This window comes from Ranitomeya variabilis, chromosome 5 (assembly GCF_051348905.1).
Source record: "Ranitomeya variabilis isolate aRanVar5 chromosome 5, aRanVar5.hap1, whole genome shotgun sequence".
NCBI classification, from domain to species: Eukaryota; Metazoa; Chordata; class Amphibia; order Anura; family Dendrobatidae; genus Ranitomeya; species Ranitomeya variabilis.
Window position 1 is genome coordinate 336,471,960 of NC_135236.1, and position 14,862 is coordinate 336,486,821.

A 14,862-nucleotide genomic window follows, 5' to 3' on the forward strand; every position below is an offset into this window, starting at 1 on the left:
ACACAGTCTAGACACTTTTTGTGTCATTTTATTTAACGACGCATGCACGACGCACGCACTTGCATCCCGTGCATTGTCAATTGGTTTCAATGGGGATTGTAACGCAATTACGACGCAAGGGCGACGCACGCGTTTTTATGACGCTACAAAACTGCAACATGTAGCGTCGACCGCGCCCCGCCAGGTGCGGCCAAACGACGCATGCGTCGTGCAACGCACCAAAACGCATGACAACGCATGTCCATGCGCCCCCAATGTTAAAGATAGGGGCGCATGACGCATGCGTTGTTATGCGTCGAAGACGCTGCGTCGCACGACGCAAATGTGAACGTAGCCTTATACATTAATCATACTTGTTACACAATAAAATCTGGGCAAAGTGGAGGTAAATACTTTAATAACCTGGGTACTTACCTGTACTAATAATACTTTTATAACAAAATGCCACAAACGTGGTGGAGGGGTTGGCTTGCTCCTGTCTGATACTTGCTCCTTTACCCCAATTCCACTACCACCCTTCGCTACTCTTCCCTCGTTCGAGGTGCACGCCATCCGCATCTACTCCCCCTCCAACCTCCAGGTGGCTGTCATCTACCGACCCCAGAACTAGCCATCGCCACCTTTCTTGACCACGTCACCACCTGGCTACTTCATTTCCTCTCAGCCGACATCCCCACTAGATCATCATGGGTGACTTCAATATCCCCATTGACAATTCCACCGCAGCCGTCTCTAAACTTTTATCGCTCACTGCCTCCTTTGGCCTCACTCAATGGTCATCCGCAGCCACCCATAAAGATGGCCACACATTGGACCTCATTTTCACCTGCCTCTGTTCTCTTACTAATCTCACTAACTCACCCCTCCCCCTGTCTGACCACAATCTACTGACATTTTCTTCCCTCTCCCCTCCTAGTGCGCAACCACCACTCCACAAACTCACTCACCATTGCAGAAACCTCAAACACCTCAATCTACACTCACTCTCTGAGTCCCTTCTACCTCTTACAGACATAGCTTCCTTCCATGACACAGATGCTGTTGCCACTTTTTATAACACCATAATAACAGCAACACTCGATTCGGCAGCCCCGCTCATGCATAGCAAAACTCGTAGAATCAACAGGCAGCCCTGGCTAACCAGCCTGACCAAAGAACTGAGACAAGCTTCCAGGGTCGCTGAACGGAGATGGAAGAGATCACGTTCTGCTGAGCACTTCACTGCATACAAGCAGTCCCTCGCCAGCTTCAAGTCCACGCTCACTGCCGCAAAACAAACTTACTTCTCATCTCTCACATCCTCCCTGACTCACAACCCTAAACAGCACTTTAACACTTTCAATTCTCTACTCCGTCCCCCAGCATCTCCTCCCTCCCCTCTCATTTCTGCTGAAGAATTTGCCTCTTTCTTTAAGAAGATCGATAACATGAAAGCTTTGGCCCACAGCCCCCACTCTTGACTTCTCAGCCCTGTTCCATAGCCAGCTTCTCCACCATAACAGACGATCAGCTCTCCATCCTTCTGTCAAGCTCACATCTCACCACTTGCACGACTGACCCGCTCCCATCCCACCTCATCCCTAACCTTGCAAAAGTCTTCATCGCAACCCTAACACAACTCTTCAACCTCTCACTTACAAACGGTGTCTTCCCCTCATCCTTCAAACACGCATCAATCACACCTATCCTCAAAAAACCCTCCCTCAACCCATCCTCTGTGTCCAGCTTATCGCCCGATATCCCTTCTCCCTTATGTCTCTAAAACTACTGGAACAGCATGTCCATCTTGAACTGTCCTCCCACCTCTCCTCCTGCTCCCTCTTTGACCGGTTACAATCTGGCTTCCAACTACATCACTCAACGGAAACTGCCCTAACTAAAGTGACCAATGACCTAACTTCCAAGAGCAAGCAACACTACTCTGTCCTCCTCCTCCTGGACCGGTCTTCTGCCTTCGACACTGTGGACCACTCCCTCCTGTTATAGATTCTCTCATCTCTTGGCATCACAGACTTGGCCCTATCCTGGATCTCATCATATCTAACAGACCGGACATTCAGTGTCTCCCTCTCCCACACCATCTCCTCATCTCGCCCCCTGTATGTCGGTGTTCCCCAAGGATCAGTTCTAGGACCCCTACTCTTCTCCATCTACACCTACGGCCTGGGACAGCTCATAGAATCCCATGGTTTACAATATCATCTCTACGCTGATAAAAAGCAGATCTACCTATCTGGACCCGACCTCACTTCCTTACTGATCAAAATCCCACAATGTCTGTCTGCTATTTCATCCTTCTATTCTGCTCGTTTTCTAAAACTGAACATGGACAAAACAGAATTCATCATCTTTCCCCCACCTCACTCTACCCCTCCACCCGACCTATCCATCAATGTCAATGGCTGCTTACTTTCCCCGATCCCACTTGCTCGGTGCCTCGGGGTGATCCTTGACTCTACCCTGTCTTTCAAGCCACATATCCAAGCCCTTGCCTCCTCTTACCGATTCCAACGCAAAAACATTTCCCGGATCCGTGCATTCCTTGACCATGAAACCACAAAAACACTAGTACATGCCCTTATCTCACGCCTCAACTACTGCAACCTTCTACTCTCTGGCCTCCCCTCTGGCACCACTCCAATCCATCCTAAACTCTGCTGCCCGACTAATCCACCTGTCTCCCCGTTACTCCCCAGCCTCTCCTCTCTGCCAGGCCCATCACTGGCTTCCTATTGGCCAGAGACTACAGTTCAAAACACTAACAATGACATACAAAGCCATTCACAACCTGACTCCTCCATACATCTGTGACATGGTCTCCCGATACCTACCTACACGCAACCTTCGATCGTCTCATGATCTCCTTTTCTACTCCTCTCTCATCTCTTCCTCCCACAACCGCATCCAAGACTTCTCCTGTGCTTCCACTATACTCTGGAACTCTCTACCCCAACACATCAGGCTCTCGGCTACCACGGAAACCTTCAAAAGGAACCTAAAGACCCACCTCTTCCGACAAGCCTACAACCTGCAGTGATCCCCAGTCTACTAAACCGCCGCATGACCAGCTCTACCCTCTCCTAGTGTATCCTCACCCATCCCCTGTAGACTGTGAGCCCTCGCGGGCAGGGTCCTCTCTCCTCCTGTACTTGTATGTGCCTTGTTTTTCTCATGTTTATTGTACTTGACTATATTTGCCCCGTTCACATGTAAAGCCCCATGGCGCTATAAAAATGTATAATAATAATAATAATAAAACATTTTCAAGTACGTTTTTTATCTTCATAAACCCTCTCACAGTGAACAGCCCAGAAATGAACATGCAGCATACCTACAGAGATTATCCCTCATGATTCTTCAGACGTTATACAAAAGGATAATTCAAAAAATAAAGATTTTAATTCAAATTGGTGCACCAGCTCTAATTAAGAGCACCCCATAACTGGATGTATCATATGAAAAGAGAGTGAATATAAAACAAAGTTCAGGTTTGCAAACAGAAGCCATGCCCCATGCCTGCATTATCTGATCATTTTCTTACCTGACGAGACATGGAGCTATTTGGGGTATCTGGCACAGAAGATATAAGGTTGGTGGTGTTCTTTTTGTGAACACTGTTCATACCAGGCATTTTAGTGATTTTACAGGCCTTACTGCTCGAACTAGAGTTTTTACGCTTTTTTCCCTCGGATTTATCAAAGGGAAGAGGCAATGAGGACACTGCATTGTGCACCGCCAATGTGTGCTCCCCCGGATGATGCACCAGGGAAGACACTGACAGGCTAGAGTCAATACTGCTAACAACCATGCTCATGTGTTTTATAGAGTCTGTTGAGCTGCCAGATAAAGAAGTCCTTACTGACGATTCCAGTTTGGCACTGATTGGGCTTGTTCCATTGTTTGTATTGTGCACAGACACGCTATTATAGGAAGAAGTTGCCTGATATGAGTTAATCGTAGCACTAGAGTTCAATATACAGTTTTTCTTGTGGGACCCTGAAAACGTAGACGAGGAGGACGTCTGTAAAGGTAATGAAGAGAAAGAGGTGGAAGAAGGCGTCTGAGGCTTTTTCTTTTTGTTACTTGAAGGCTCGTCGCTCCGTGAAGACAGGTCTTTTGCTTTTGACGATTTTCCAGGCTTGGATTTTGGTGGCTTGTGTGACGGTGAGGGACTGGTGATCGGTACAGGAGAAACAGCAGACGGGGCTTTGAAGGTAGAGTCCATAATATTTAGAGTAGTTGCGACATGAGGGAAAGCAGTGATATGTGACGTAACAGAATTTGTGTCTGATGAGGAGACATAAGATGCATTGGATAACATATATGAGGAGGTGGTTCTGGAGTTGGTGGGAGGGGAGGGCAGATATACCGAACTCGGACTGCTGAAGGGCTGCAGAACCGATGCAGGAAAAGGGCTGTTGATGTGCGCTGCTGGAGAAGGCATAGGACAATCTGCGGCTGGAGGAATTTTTCTTGGGATAAGAAAGAAAAAAAAATGAACCACTAAACAGTAATACCACTTCTAGAATGTCGGCTGTAAGGATAAAACAATGTCAAACATTTACAGACATGGAGTTTCTAGCTATAGTGTAAAGTACATGTACAGTTAAGTCCATATATATTTGGACAGAGACAGCATTTTTCTAATTTTGGTTCTAGACATTACCACAATGAATTTTAAACAAAACAATTCAGATGCAGTTGAAGTTCAGACTTTCAGCTTTCATTTGCGGGTATCCACATTAAAATTGGATGAAGGGTTTAGGAGTTTCAGCTCCTTAACATGTTCCACCCTGTTTTTAAAGGGACCAAAAGTAATTGGACAGATTAAATAATTTTAAATAAAATGTTCATTTTTAGTACTTGGTTGAAAACCCTTTGTTGGCAATGACTGCCTGAAGTCTTGAACTCATGGACGTCTCCAGACGCTGTGTTTCCTCCTTTTTGATGCTCTGCCAGGCCTTCACTGCAGTGGTTTTCAGTTGCTGTTTGTTTGTGGGCCTTTCTGTCTGAAGTTTAGTCTTTAACAAGAAATAGAAATGCATGCTCAATTGGGTTGAGATCAGGTGACTGACTTGGCAATTCAAGAATATTCCACTTCTTTGCTTTAATAAACTTCTGGGTTGCTTTGGCTTTATCTTTTGGGTCATTGTCTATCTGTAGTATGAAACGACGACCAATCAGTTTGGCTGCATTTGGCTGGATCGGAGCACACAGTATGGCTCTGAATACCTCAGACTTCATTCGGCTGCTTCTGTCCTGTGTCACATCATAAATAAACACTAGTGACCCAGTGCCACTGGCAGCCATGCATGCCCAAGCCATCACACTGCCTCCGCCGTGTTTTACAGATGATGTGGTATGCTTTGGATCATGAGCTGTACCACGCCTTCACCATACTTTTCTCTTTCCATCATTCTGGTAGAGGTTGATCTTGATTTCATCTGTCCAAAGAATGTTCTTCCAGAACTGTGCTGGCTTTTTTAGATGTTTTTTAGCAAAGTCCAGTCTAGCTTTTTTATTCTTGATGCTTATGAGTGGCTTGCACCGTGCAAGTGAACCCTCTGTATTTACTTTCATGCAGTCTTCTCTTTATGGTAGATTTGGATATTGATACGCCTACCTCCTGGAGAGTGTTGTTCACTTGGTTGGCTGTTGTGAAGGGGTTTCTCTTCACCATGGAGATAATTCTGCGATCATCCACCACTGTTGTCTTCCGTGGGCGCCCAGGTCTTTTTACATTGATGAGTTCACGAGTGCTTTCTTTCTTTCTCAGGATGTACAAAACTGTAGATTTTGCCACTCCTAATATTGTAGCAATTTCTCGGATGGGTTTTTTCTGTTTTCGCAGCTTAAGGATGGCTTGTTTCACCTACACGGAGAGCTCCTTTGACTGCATGTTTACTTCACAGCAAAACCTTCGAAATGCAAGCACCACACCTCAAATCAACTCCAGGCCGTTTATCTGCTTAATTGAGAATGACATAACGAAGGGATTGCCCACACCTGTCCATGAAATAGCCTTGGAGTCAATTGTCCAATTACTTTTGGTCCCTTTAAAAACAGGGTGGCACATGTTAACCCCTTTCTGACCTCGGACGGGATAGTACATCCGAGGTCAGAAGCCCCGCTTTGATGTGGGCTCCGGCAGTGAGCCCGCATCAAAGCCGGGACATGTCAGCTGTTTTGAACAGCTGACATGTGCCCGTAATAGGCGCGGGCAGAATCGCGATCTGCCTGCGCCTATTAACTAGTTAAATGCCGCTGTCAAACACAGACAGCGGCATTTAACTACCGCTTCTGGCTGGGCGGCCGGAAATGATGGCATCGCCGACCCCCGTCACATGATTGGAGGTCGATGCTTCAGAATAGTAACCATAGAGGTCCTTGCATTAAAATGCAATAACGGGCGATCAAAAGAACGTATCTGCACCAAAATGATATCATTAAAACCGCCAGCTCGGCACGCAAAAAATAAGCCCTCAACCGACCCCAGATCATGAAAAACGGAGACGCTACGAGTATCGGAAAATGGCACAATTTTTTTTTTTTTCTTTAGCAAAGTTTGGAATTTTTTTTCACCACTTAGATAAAAAATAACCTAGTCATGTAAGGTATCTATGAACTTGTAAAGACCTGAAGAATCATAATGGCAGGTCAGTTTTAGCATTCAGTGAACCTAGCAAAAAAGCCAAGCAAAAAACAAGTGTGGGATTGCACTTTTTTTGCAATTTCACCGCACTTGGAATTTTTTTCCCGTTTTCTAGTACACGACATGCTAAAACCAATGATGTCGTTCAAAAGTACAACTCGTCCCGCAAAAAATAAGCCCTCACATGGCCAAATTGACGGAAAAATAAAAAAGTTATGGCTCTGGGAAGGAGGGGAGCGAAAAACGAACACGGAAAAACGGAAAATCCCAAGGTCATGAAGGGGTTAAGGAGCTGAAACTCCTAAACCCTTCATCCAATTTTAATGTGGATACCCTCAAATGAAAGCTGAAAGTCTGAACTTCAACTGCATCTGAATTGTTTTGTTTAAAATTCATTGTGGTAATGTCTAGAACCAAAATTAGAAAAATGTTGTCTCTGTCCAAATATATATGGACTTAACTGTAATTAGTGTTCTAATCTTATCCCTAATTCCCATAGTCCTTAGATATAGGCTGGCTAAGAGCACTTCAATACATTTAGATACTCACTACACTGATATGAGAATATTTACCATACCAGTAAAGAAGTGACAAAAGGAGAGAGAATGCTAAAAGGGAAATTACTTTATTGAAAGCAAAATAAACAGGGTACACAATTAAATATTTAAAATAGACAGGGGGAAGTGAATTACCTCCAAAATAGATGGGGAGGAAAAGCAGCAAAGAACCCAGATGCCTGCACTACACCTATGGTACTAAAAGGGCATAATATACAATATGAGTCAGCAATGTTAGAGATCAGGAAAAAGTGGTTTGTAGGTAGGGATGGATCAACCAACCAGGGTGAAACAAGCGCCTAAAAATAATATTATATGCCAAGAAGTGCAAAAATAGAAAAGTCCGATTTACAGACCGAAAAAACGGAGGTAAATCAGGCGAGTGTCATGCGATTTTTTTATCGCAACATCCGTATGACATCCATATGCAATGCGATTTTAACATGAGATTTTACATACAGCAGTTCTGACACTTATACATTGCTTTACAACAAAATATTCTTCAAATCACACACACACATATATATATATACAGTAATACAGAGATAGATAACCGAGAAGCCGGTAATTCAATTGACGGCTTTTGCCATCTCCTTCCCAAACCAGACAGGATATGAGACACATGGTTTACATACAGTAAACCATTTCATATCCCTTCTTTTTTTACATATTCCTCACTACTAATGTAAGAAGTGTCTGTGTGTAAAATTTTGTGGCTCTAGCTGTTAAATTAAAGGGTTAAATCACAGACAAAAATTGGCGTGGGCACCCGCGCAATTTTCTCCGCCAGAGTGGGAAAACCAGTGACTGAGGGCAGATATTAATAGCCTAGAGAGGGACTATGGTTATAGGACCCCAAAACCCCCGGCTAAAAACATCTGCCCCCAGCCACCCCAGAAAAGGCAAATCTGTAAGATGCTCCTATTCTGGCACTTAGCCACTCTCTTCCCACTCCCCTGTAGCTGTGGGATATGGGGTAATAAAGGGTTAATGTCACCTTGCTAATGTAAGGTGACATTGTCAGGTTAATAATGGAGAGTCTCACATATATACATTATGTGTAGACATTTATTTTATCTATTCTAACCTGTCAGTGTGATTTTACTGTACACCGCACTGAATTGCCGGCTTTTCAAAGGACACCGGTGCGTAAAAATCGGACAGCACTCGCATGATCCGAGTGCTGTGCGATTTTTTTTCTCACACCCATTGACTTACATTGGCGAGTCTCGTCCGAGAATCGCAGCAATATGCAGCATGCTGCAATTTTTTTCTCATTCCGATTTCAGCTGAGAAAAAAATCTCAGATGAGATGTCACCCATTGAATAACATTGGTACGAGTGCAATCCGATTTTTTATCGGATTGCACTCGCCCGTTTTTCTCGCAAGTGGAAGTGAGCCCTAATGGCCATACACTGAAAACACCCTGTATCCTATTATCCCTGCCCTTATAGAAAATACCATGCAGCCAACATGAAAAGAAGAAAATTCCATACTTAGGTATTGAAATTACTATTACCTGAAGTGGATGTCTAGTTGCTGCGGTGCAGTGCGGTAGGGAGACAGCTGTATCCTGCCCCGCCCGACGAGGGAAGAAGCTCATTTGCGAAACGGCGCCTGATACATATATCCCTGGCAGGAACAATATAATAACTTAACTGCTCACCCAATCTGTCAGGTTAGACACGAAGAAAAAAAGCCACTCTGCTCACTAAGTCTCCATGCTCTGCTCACTGAGCCACTCTGCTCACAAAGGCCCCTTTCACACATCATTCTTTTTGCTATCAGTCACAATCCGTCGAATTTTGAAAAAAACGGATCCAGCGACATCAGTACCGGATCGTTTTTTTCCTCATAGACTTGTATTAGCGACAGATGGCCTCACGTTTCATCCGTTGTTCGCCAGATCCGTCGAAAATTGCTTGTCCGAGGCCGGAGACAATGGGCAAAGTAACTTTTTTTGTCTCCGTTGAAAAAACGGACAACAACAGATCCGTCGCCGTCCGTCGCTTGCTAGAATGGAAGCCTATGGGCGCCGGATCCATCAAATGACGGATTGTTTTTTTCTTAACTGAGCATGCTCCGCTTTTTTCGGATCCAAATAGCTAGCCTCCCTAGCTGGATCCGTTGAAAAAACAAATCCGTCGCATCAGTTTTTCACATTCTGCGACGGATCAATCGATCCGTCGAGCTAACGGATTGTGACTGACGGCAAAAAACTGATATGTGAAAGGGGCCTAAGTCTCCGTGCTCTGCTGTAACTGCAAATAGCCTCTTCAGAAAAAGAGCTGGGACTCTACTGTCACTTATTGCCATCATGGTTTCTGTTTAGAGCAGAGCACGGAGGGCTTTTTATTTTCTGCTCCAAGTCCTGTTGTAAACCAGTCAGGTTAGAGAGCAAATAAATTATACAAGTTCATGTTGCTGTTCCTCTGTCTGACAGGAACTACCAGGTAACTCAGAGATATACACTCACCGGCCACTTTATTAGGTACACCTGTCCAACTTCTTGTTAACACTTAATTTCTAATCAGCCAATCACATGGCGGCAACTCAGTGCATTTAGGCATGTAGACATGGTCAAGACAATCTCCTGCAGTTCAAACCGAGCATCAGTATGGGGAAGAAAGGTGATTTGAGTGCCTTTGAACGTGGCATGGTTGTTGGTGCAAGAAGGGCTGGTCTGAGTATTTCAGAAACTGCTGATCTACTGGGATTTTCACGCACAACCATCTCTAGGGTTTACAGAGAATGGTCCGAAAAAGAAAAAAAATCCAGTGAGCGGCAGTTCTGTGGGCGGAAATGCCTTGTTGATGCCAGAGGTCAGAGGAGAATGGGCAGACTGGTTCGAGCTGATAGAAAGGCAACAGTGACTCAAATCGCCACCCGTTACAACCAAGGTAGGCCTAAGAGCATCTCTGAACGCACAGTGCGTCAAACTTTGAGGCAGATGGGCTACAGCAGCAGAAGACCACACCGGGTACCACTCCTTTCAGCTAAGAACAGGAAACTGAGGCTACAATTTGCACAAGCTCATCGAAATTGGACAGTAGAAGATTGGAAAAACGTTGCTTGGTCTGATGAGTCTCGATTTCTGCTGCGACATTCGGATGGTAGGGTCAGAATTTGGCGTAAACAACATGAAAGCATGGATCCATCCTGCCTTGTATGGAGCATCTTTGGGATGTGCAGCCGACAAATCTGCGGCAACTGTGTGATGCCATCATGTCAATATGGACCAAAATCTCTGAGGAATGCTTCCAGCACCTTGTTGAATCTATGCCAGGAAGAATTGAGGCAGTTCTGAAGGCAAAAGGGGGTCCAACCCGTTACTAGCATGGTGTACCTAATAAAGTGGCCGGTGAGTGTATGTATCAAGCAGAATTTCTTCAGGCTGCAACCTGACTTCATGCTTGCCTAGGACGGGTTGCAACCAGAAAAAGGCAACAGTGGCCATCTTGGATTACTTCTCAAAGAACCCCTTCAATAAGACAAATGCCAGTGTGCATGGTAACTGAAAATGCCACCATCCCCCTTTCTTGTGCAGGAAGATGTTCTCTGTGGATATTCTGATCTAATGCTGAAGATAAAAAGAGTGCTGAGGTAAAAGGAGGCTGCTCACCACTGCTGCCTTCCCATCTTTTTGATTTAATAATGGAGATACCAGAGGCGCTGAGGTAAGTAGAGGCTGATCACACTGCTGTACACCCTATCTTTCTGCTCTATTATTGGAAATAGTAAGATACCAGGTTTGCTGAGGTAGGAAAAGATGCTTCTGACACTGCTGCCCAATATGTGTGTTTGATCTAATATTGGAGATAGCAGGGGTTCTGACTAGTGATGAGCAAATATACTCGTTACACGAGATTTCCCGAGCATGCTCGGGTGACCGAGTATTTTTTAGTGCTCGGAGATTTAGTTTTCCTCGCCGCAGCTGAATGATTTACATCTGTTAGCCAGCAAAAGTACATGTGGGGATTCCCTAGCAACCAGGCAACCCCCACATGTACTTATGCTGGCTATCAGATGTAAATCATTCAGCTGCGGCGAAGAAAACAATCTCAGAGCACTAAAAAAAAAATCGGAGGACACCCGAGCATGCTCGGGAAATCTCGAGTAACGAGTTTATTCGCTCATCACTAGTTCTGACGTAAGAGGCTGCTGCTGCTTACACTGGTGTCCAACCTGTCTTTCTGATCCAATACTGGAGAGGTAAGAGGAGGCTGCTCACTCTGTTCTACACTGTCTCTCTGATTTAGTGCTGGAGATCCCAGGTGAGTGCAGGTAAAAAGAGGCTGCTCATACTGTCTTTCTATCCTAATACTGGAGATACCAGAGATGCTGAGGTAAGAAGAGGCTGCTCACACTGCTCTAAGAGGCGGCTGCTCACACTGCTGTTCTTCATGTCCTTCTATTCTAATACTGGAGAAATCAGAGGTGCTGAGGTAAGAAGAGGCCGCTCACATTACTGTCCACACTGTCTTTCTAATCTAATACTAGAGATGACGGGCACTGAGGTGAGAAGATGCTGCTTTCTCTGTCGTCCACTTTCTGTTCTAATGCTAGAGATACCGGACTGCTGAGGTAAGAAGAGGATCCTAAGGCCATGTTCACACTTTGCAGTTTTTACTGCGGATCCGCGGCGATTTTGATGCTGCGGGTCCGCAGCAGTTTTCATAGCGTTTCCATTAACATGTAAACCCTATGGAAACCGCAAACCGCTGTGCACATGCTGCGGGAAAAAACGCGCAGAAACGCAGCGGTTTAAAACCCGCAGCATGTCACTTCTTTGTGCAGAATCGCTGCAATTCTGCACCCATAGAAATGCATTGAACCGCTTACTTCCCGCATGGGGCTGTGCCCACTTTGCGGGAAGTAAGCGGATAATGCGCGGTTGCTACCCGGGGTGGAGAAGAGGAGACTCTCCTCCAGGCCCTGGGAAGCATGAATAGTGTAAAAAAAAAAAGAGTTAAAATAAAAAATCATGTTATACTCACCTCTCAGCGCTGCCCGCGGCCGGCCGGTCTTCGGTTTGCTGTGCGAGCAGGACCTGCGGTGACGTCGCGGTCACATGACCGTGATGACGCCGCGGTCACATGACCGTGACGTCACGAAGGTCCTTCTCGGCACAGCAGCTTTGGAATCGGACCGCCAAGTGCAGCGCCGAGGAGATCCGGACATCAGAGGGTGAGTATAACCAATTTTTATTATTTTTATCATTACTATTGATGCTGCATATTGCTGCATATGCAGCATCAATAGTATAGGAGTAATCCCGCAGCGGAAACCGCAGAACAAACCGCGATAAATCTGCAGGGATAACCGCAGCGGTTTTGCCCTGCAGATTTATCAATTCCGCTGCGGGATAAACCCGCAGAGCACACCGCAAAGTGTGCACATGGCCTAACACTGCTGTCCAATCTTTCTTTCAGGTCTAATACTGGAGATATACAATGAAGGCAATACTTAAAGGGAGACTATCAGGTCTGATAATGCTATTAACCTGCAGATATAGAGTTAATCTGCATATTAATGGTGCTATGAAGGTGCCTTGCTGCTGTACTGAAAGTGCGGCACCTGTGAGAAAATTTTATTACTCCAGGGGGACGGTGGCTTTCAGTCATGCAAAGTGTACCCTGAACAATTACAGTCACCACTCAGAGCAGTGAGAGCAGTGTCTGTAACCACACTCCAGTACTGACTGACAGCAAGCTCTACAAAGCATCAGATCAGAGCTGGCTGTCAGTCAGTCAGTACTGGGCCGTACGCACAGCTGCCACGCCGCTCTCAGTGCGGTGAGTGGTCACTGTAATCGCCCTGGACATGCCTGCACAACTGAAAGCAGTCGGCCCCCAGGAGAAAGTGAACTTTAATACTGCAGCTGGGCAACTTCATAATGCTAATAACCTGCAAATAAATGCTATGTTTGCAGGATAGCAGCATTATCGGACATATCAGGTTCCCTTTAAATCACACATCAGATCTTGATAAGCAAAATATTCAAGCTGAAAATCTTTAATGATATAAAATGTTTGGAAATAAAAAGTCATTATCGGTCACTGGAAATCAAAATCATCAACCAATTGAGAACTTAATTCTAAACCAACCTGAAAACCAAAAGTAAACAATGAAAATCACAGGTTGATCCAATCTGAGTGAAATTACTTCACAGTAACTCATAATGTGACTCCGTCTCTGGCCCCCATGTGCCTGGGCACGCTCCCAACAAAACCACATATATTGTCCTGTGGCATCTCCTCCCAGACCTGCATCAGTGATCTCAATGTCCAGAGGTTCTCAATTGCCTTCAGGACTGGGGAGCATGAGAGGCATTAAATTGCATCAATGCCTCAAACATCGAGAAAATGCCTATCACACTCTGACCAAATGAGACAGAGCATGGTCCTTCATCAAGAGGAACCCAATGCCCTCTGGTAAATGTCTGAAAATGGCCCTGAGAATTTCATCCCAGTACCTATTCTAACCATAACCTGACAGCAGTTATAATGTGGAGTTATTTGTGTGACCCTCCAAGGATATGCCACAACTGTCTATTAATGACCTATCGCCATACCGATCATGCTTGATGATGTTGCAGGACCATAAAGTTCATCATGGTGTTCCCAGGCTCTTTCCCGCTTGTCATATGTATCAACCTGCTCATCTGTGAAGAGAACAGGGCCCCATTGGCAACCTACCAATTCTAATGTTATTTGGTGAATGCCACTGCTTATATGTTCCCTTTAATTTATTTTAGCAGTGTATATTGATCACATTTTGGGTAAATATTTCTATTTATGAATTACATTGGAAACTTATCACAGTAGACAAGATTTTAAAACTTACTTCCACATTTGTGAATTCAAGTGTTTCTCCACCATCGAATTTAATGCAAACCGAAACCGATCCCACCGTCGATCAAACACATAGTACCCTCTTCCCATCAAACGGCTTCCAAAGGAGCAAAACTAAAGTTAAAGATAAACAATGTCACTGATGTGTAAAACTGTCCAAGCATGTTACATGCGGAGCTCAATAAGGTAAACCCCATGAACGACATTGTCGTACAGCAAAACTTCAGGAACAGATAGATTTCTGAATAACTATTTTCAAGGGTTTGGTTTGACGTTGGATTGTGCAAAGCAAACTTTTCACAGTTAAGGCTGAGTCACACATAACAATATCGTTAACGATATCGTTGCAACGTCACGCTTTTGGTGACGTAAGCAACGATCTCGTTATGTGTGACAGCGACCAACGATCAGGCCCCTGCTGGGAGATCGTTGGTCGATGGGAATGATCAGGACCTTTTTTTGGTCGCTGATCACCCGCTGTCATCGCTGGATCGCTGTGTTCACTTGTAACCAGGGTAAATATCGGGTTACTAAGCGCAGGGCCGCGCTTAGTAACCCAATATTTACCCTGGTTACCATTGTAAAAGTTAAAAAAAAAAACACAGTACATACTCACATTCTGATGTCTGTCACGTCCCCCGGCGTCCACAGGGTTAAAACTGTTTTCGGCAGGAGCGCTGCTTATATGCACGCGCTGCTGCCGAGAGCTTCCCTGCCCTGACTGTGTCAGCGCCGGCCGTAAAGCAGAGCACAGCAGTGACATCACCGCTGTTACTGCCGGCGCTGACACATTCAGTG

General features: G+C 45.1%; 1 protein-coding gene across 4 annotated transcripts in view; it reads right to left on the minus strand.

Moving 5' to 3' along the window:
• The window catches only part of ATXN7L1 (ataxin 7 like 1), a 205,907-nt gene that overhangs the window by 13,755 nt on the left and 177,290 nt on the right, over positions 1–14,862 (minus strand). For all 4 annotated transcript variants that reach the window (XM_077264762.1, XM_077264761.1, XM_077264763.1 and 1 more), the window contains 2 exons: positions 14,057–14,178; positions 3,542–4,472 (listed from right to left, as the gene is read on the minus strand). In XM_077264762.1, the coding sequence (XP_077120877.1) occupies positions 3,542–4,472; positions 14,057–14,178 (1,053 nt within the window). The remainder of the gene's footprint in view (positions 1–3,541; positions 4,473–14,056; positions 14,179–14,862) is intronic.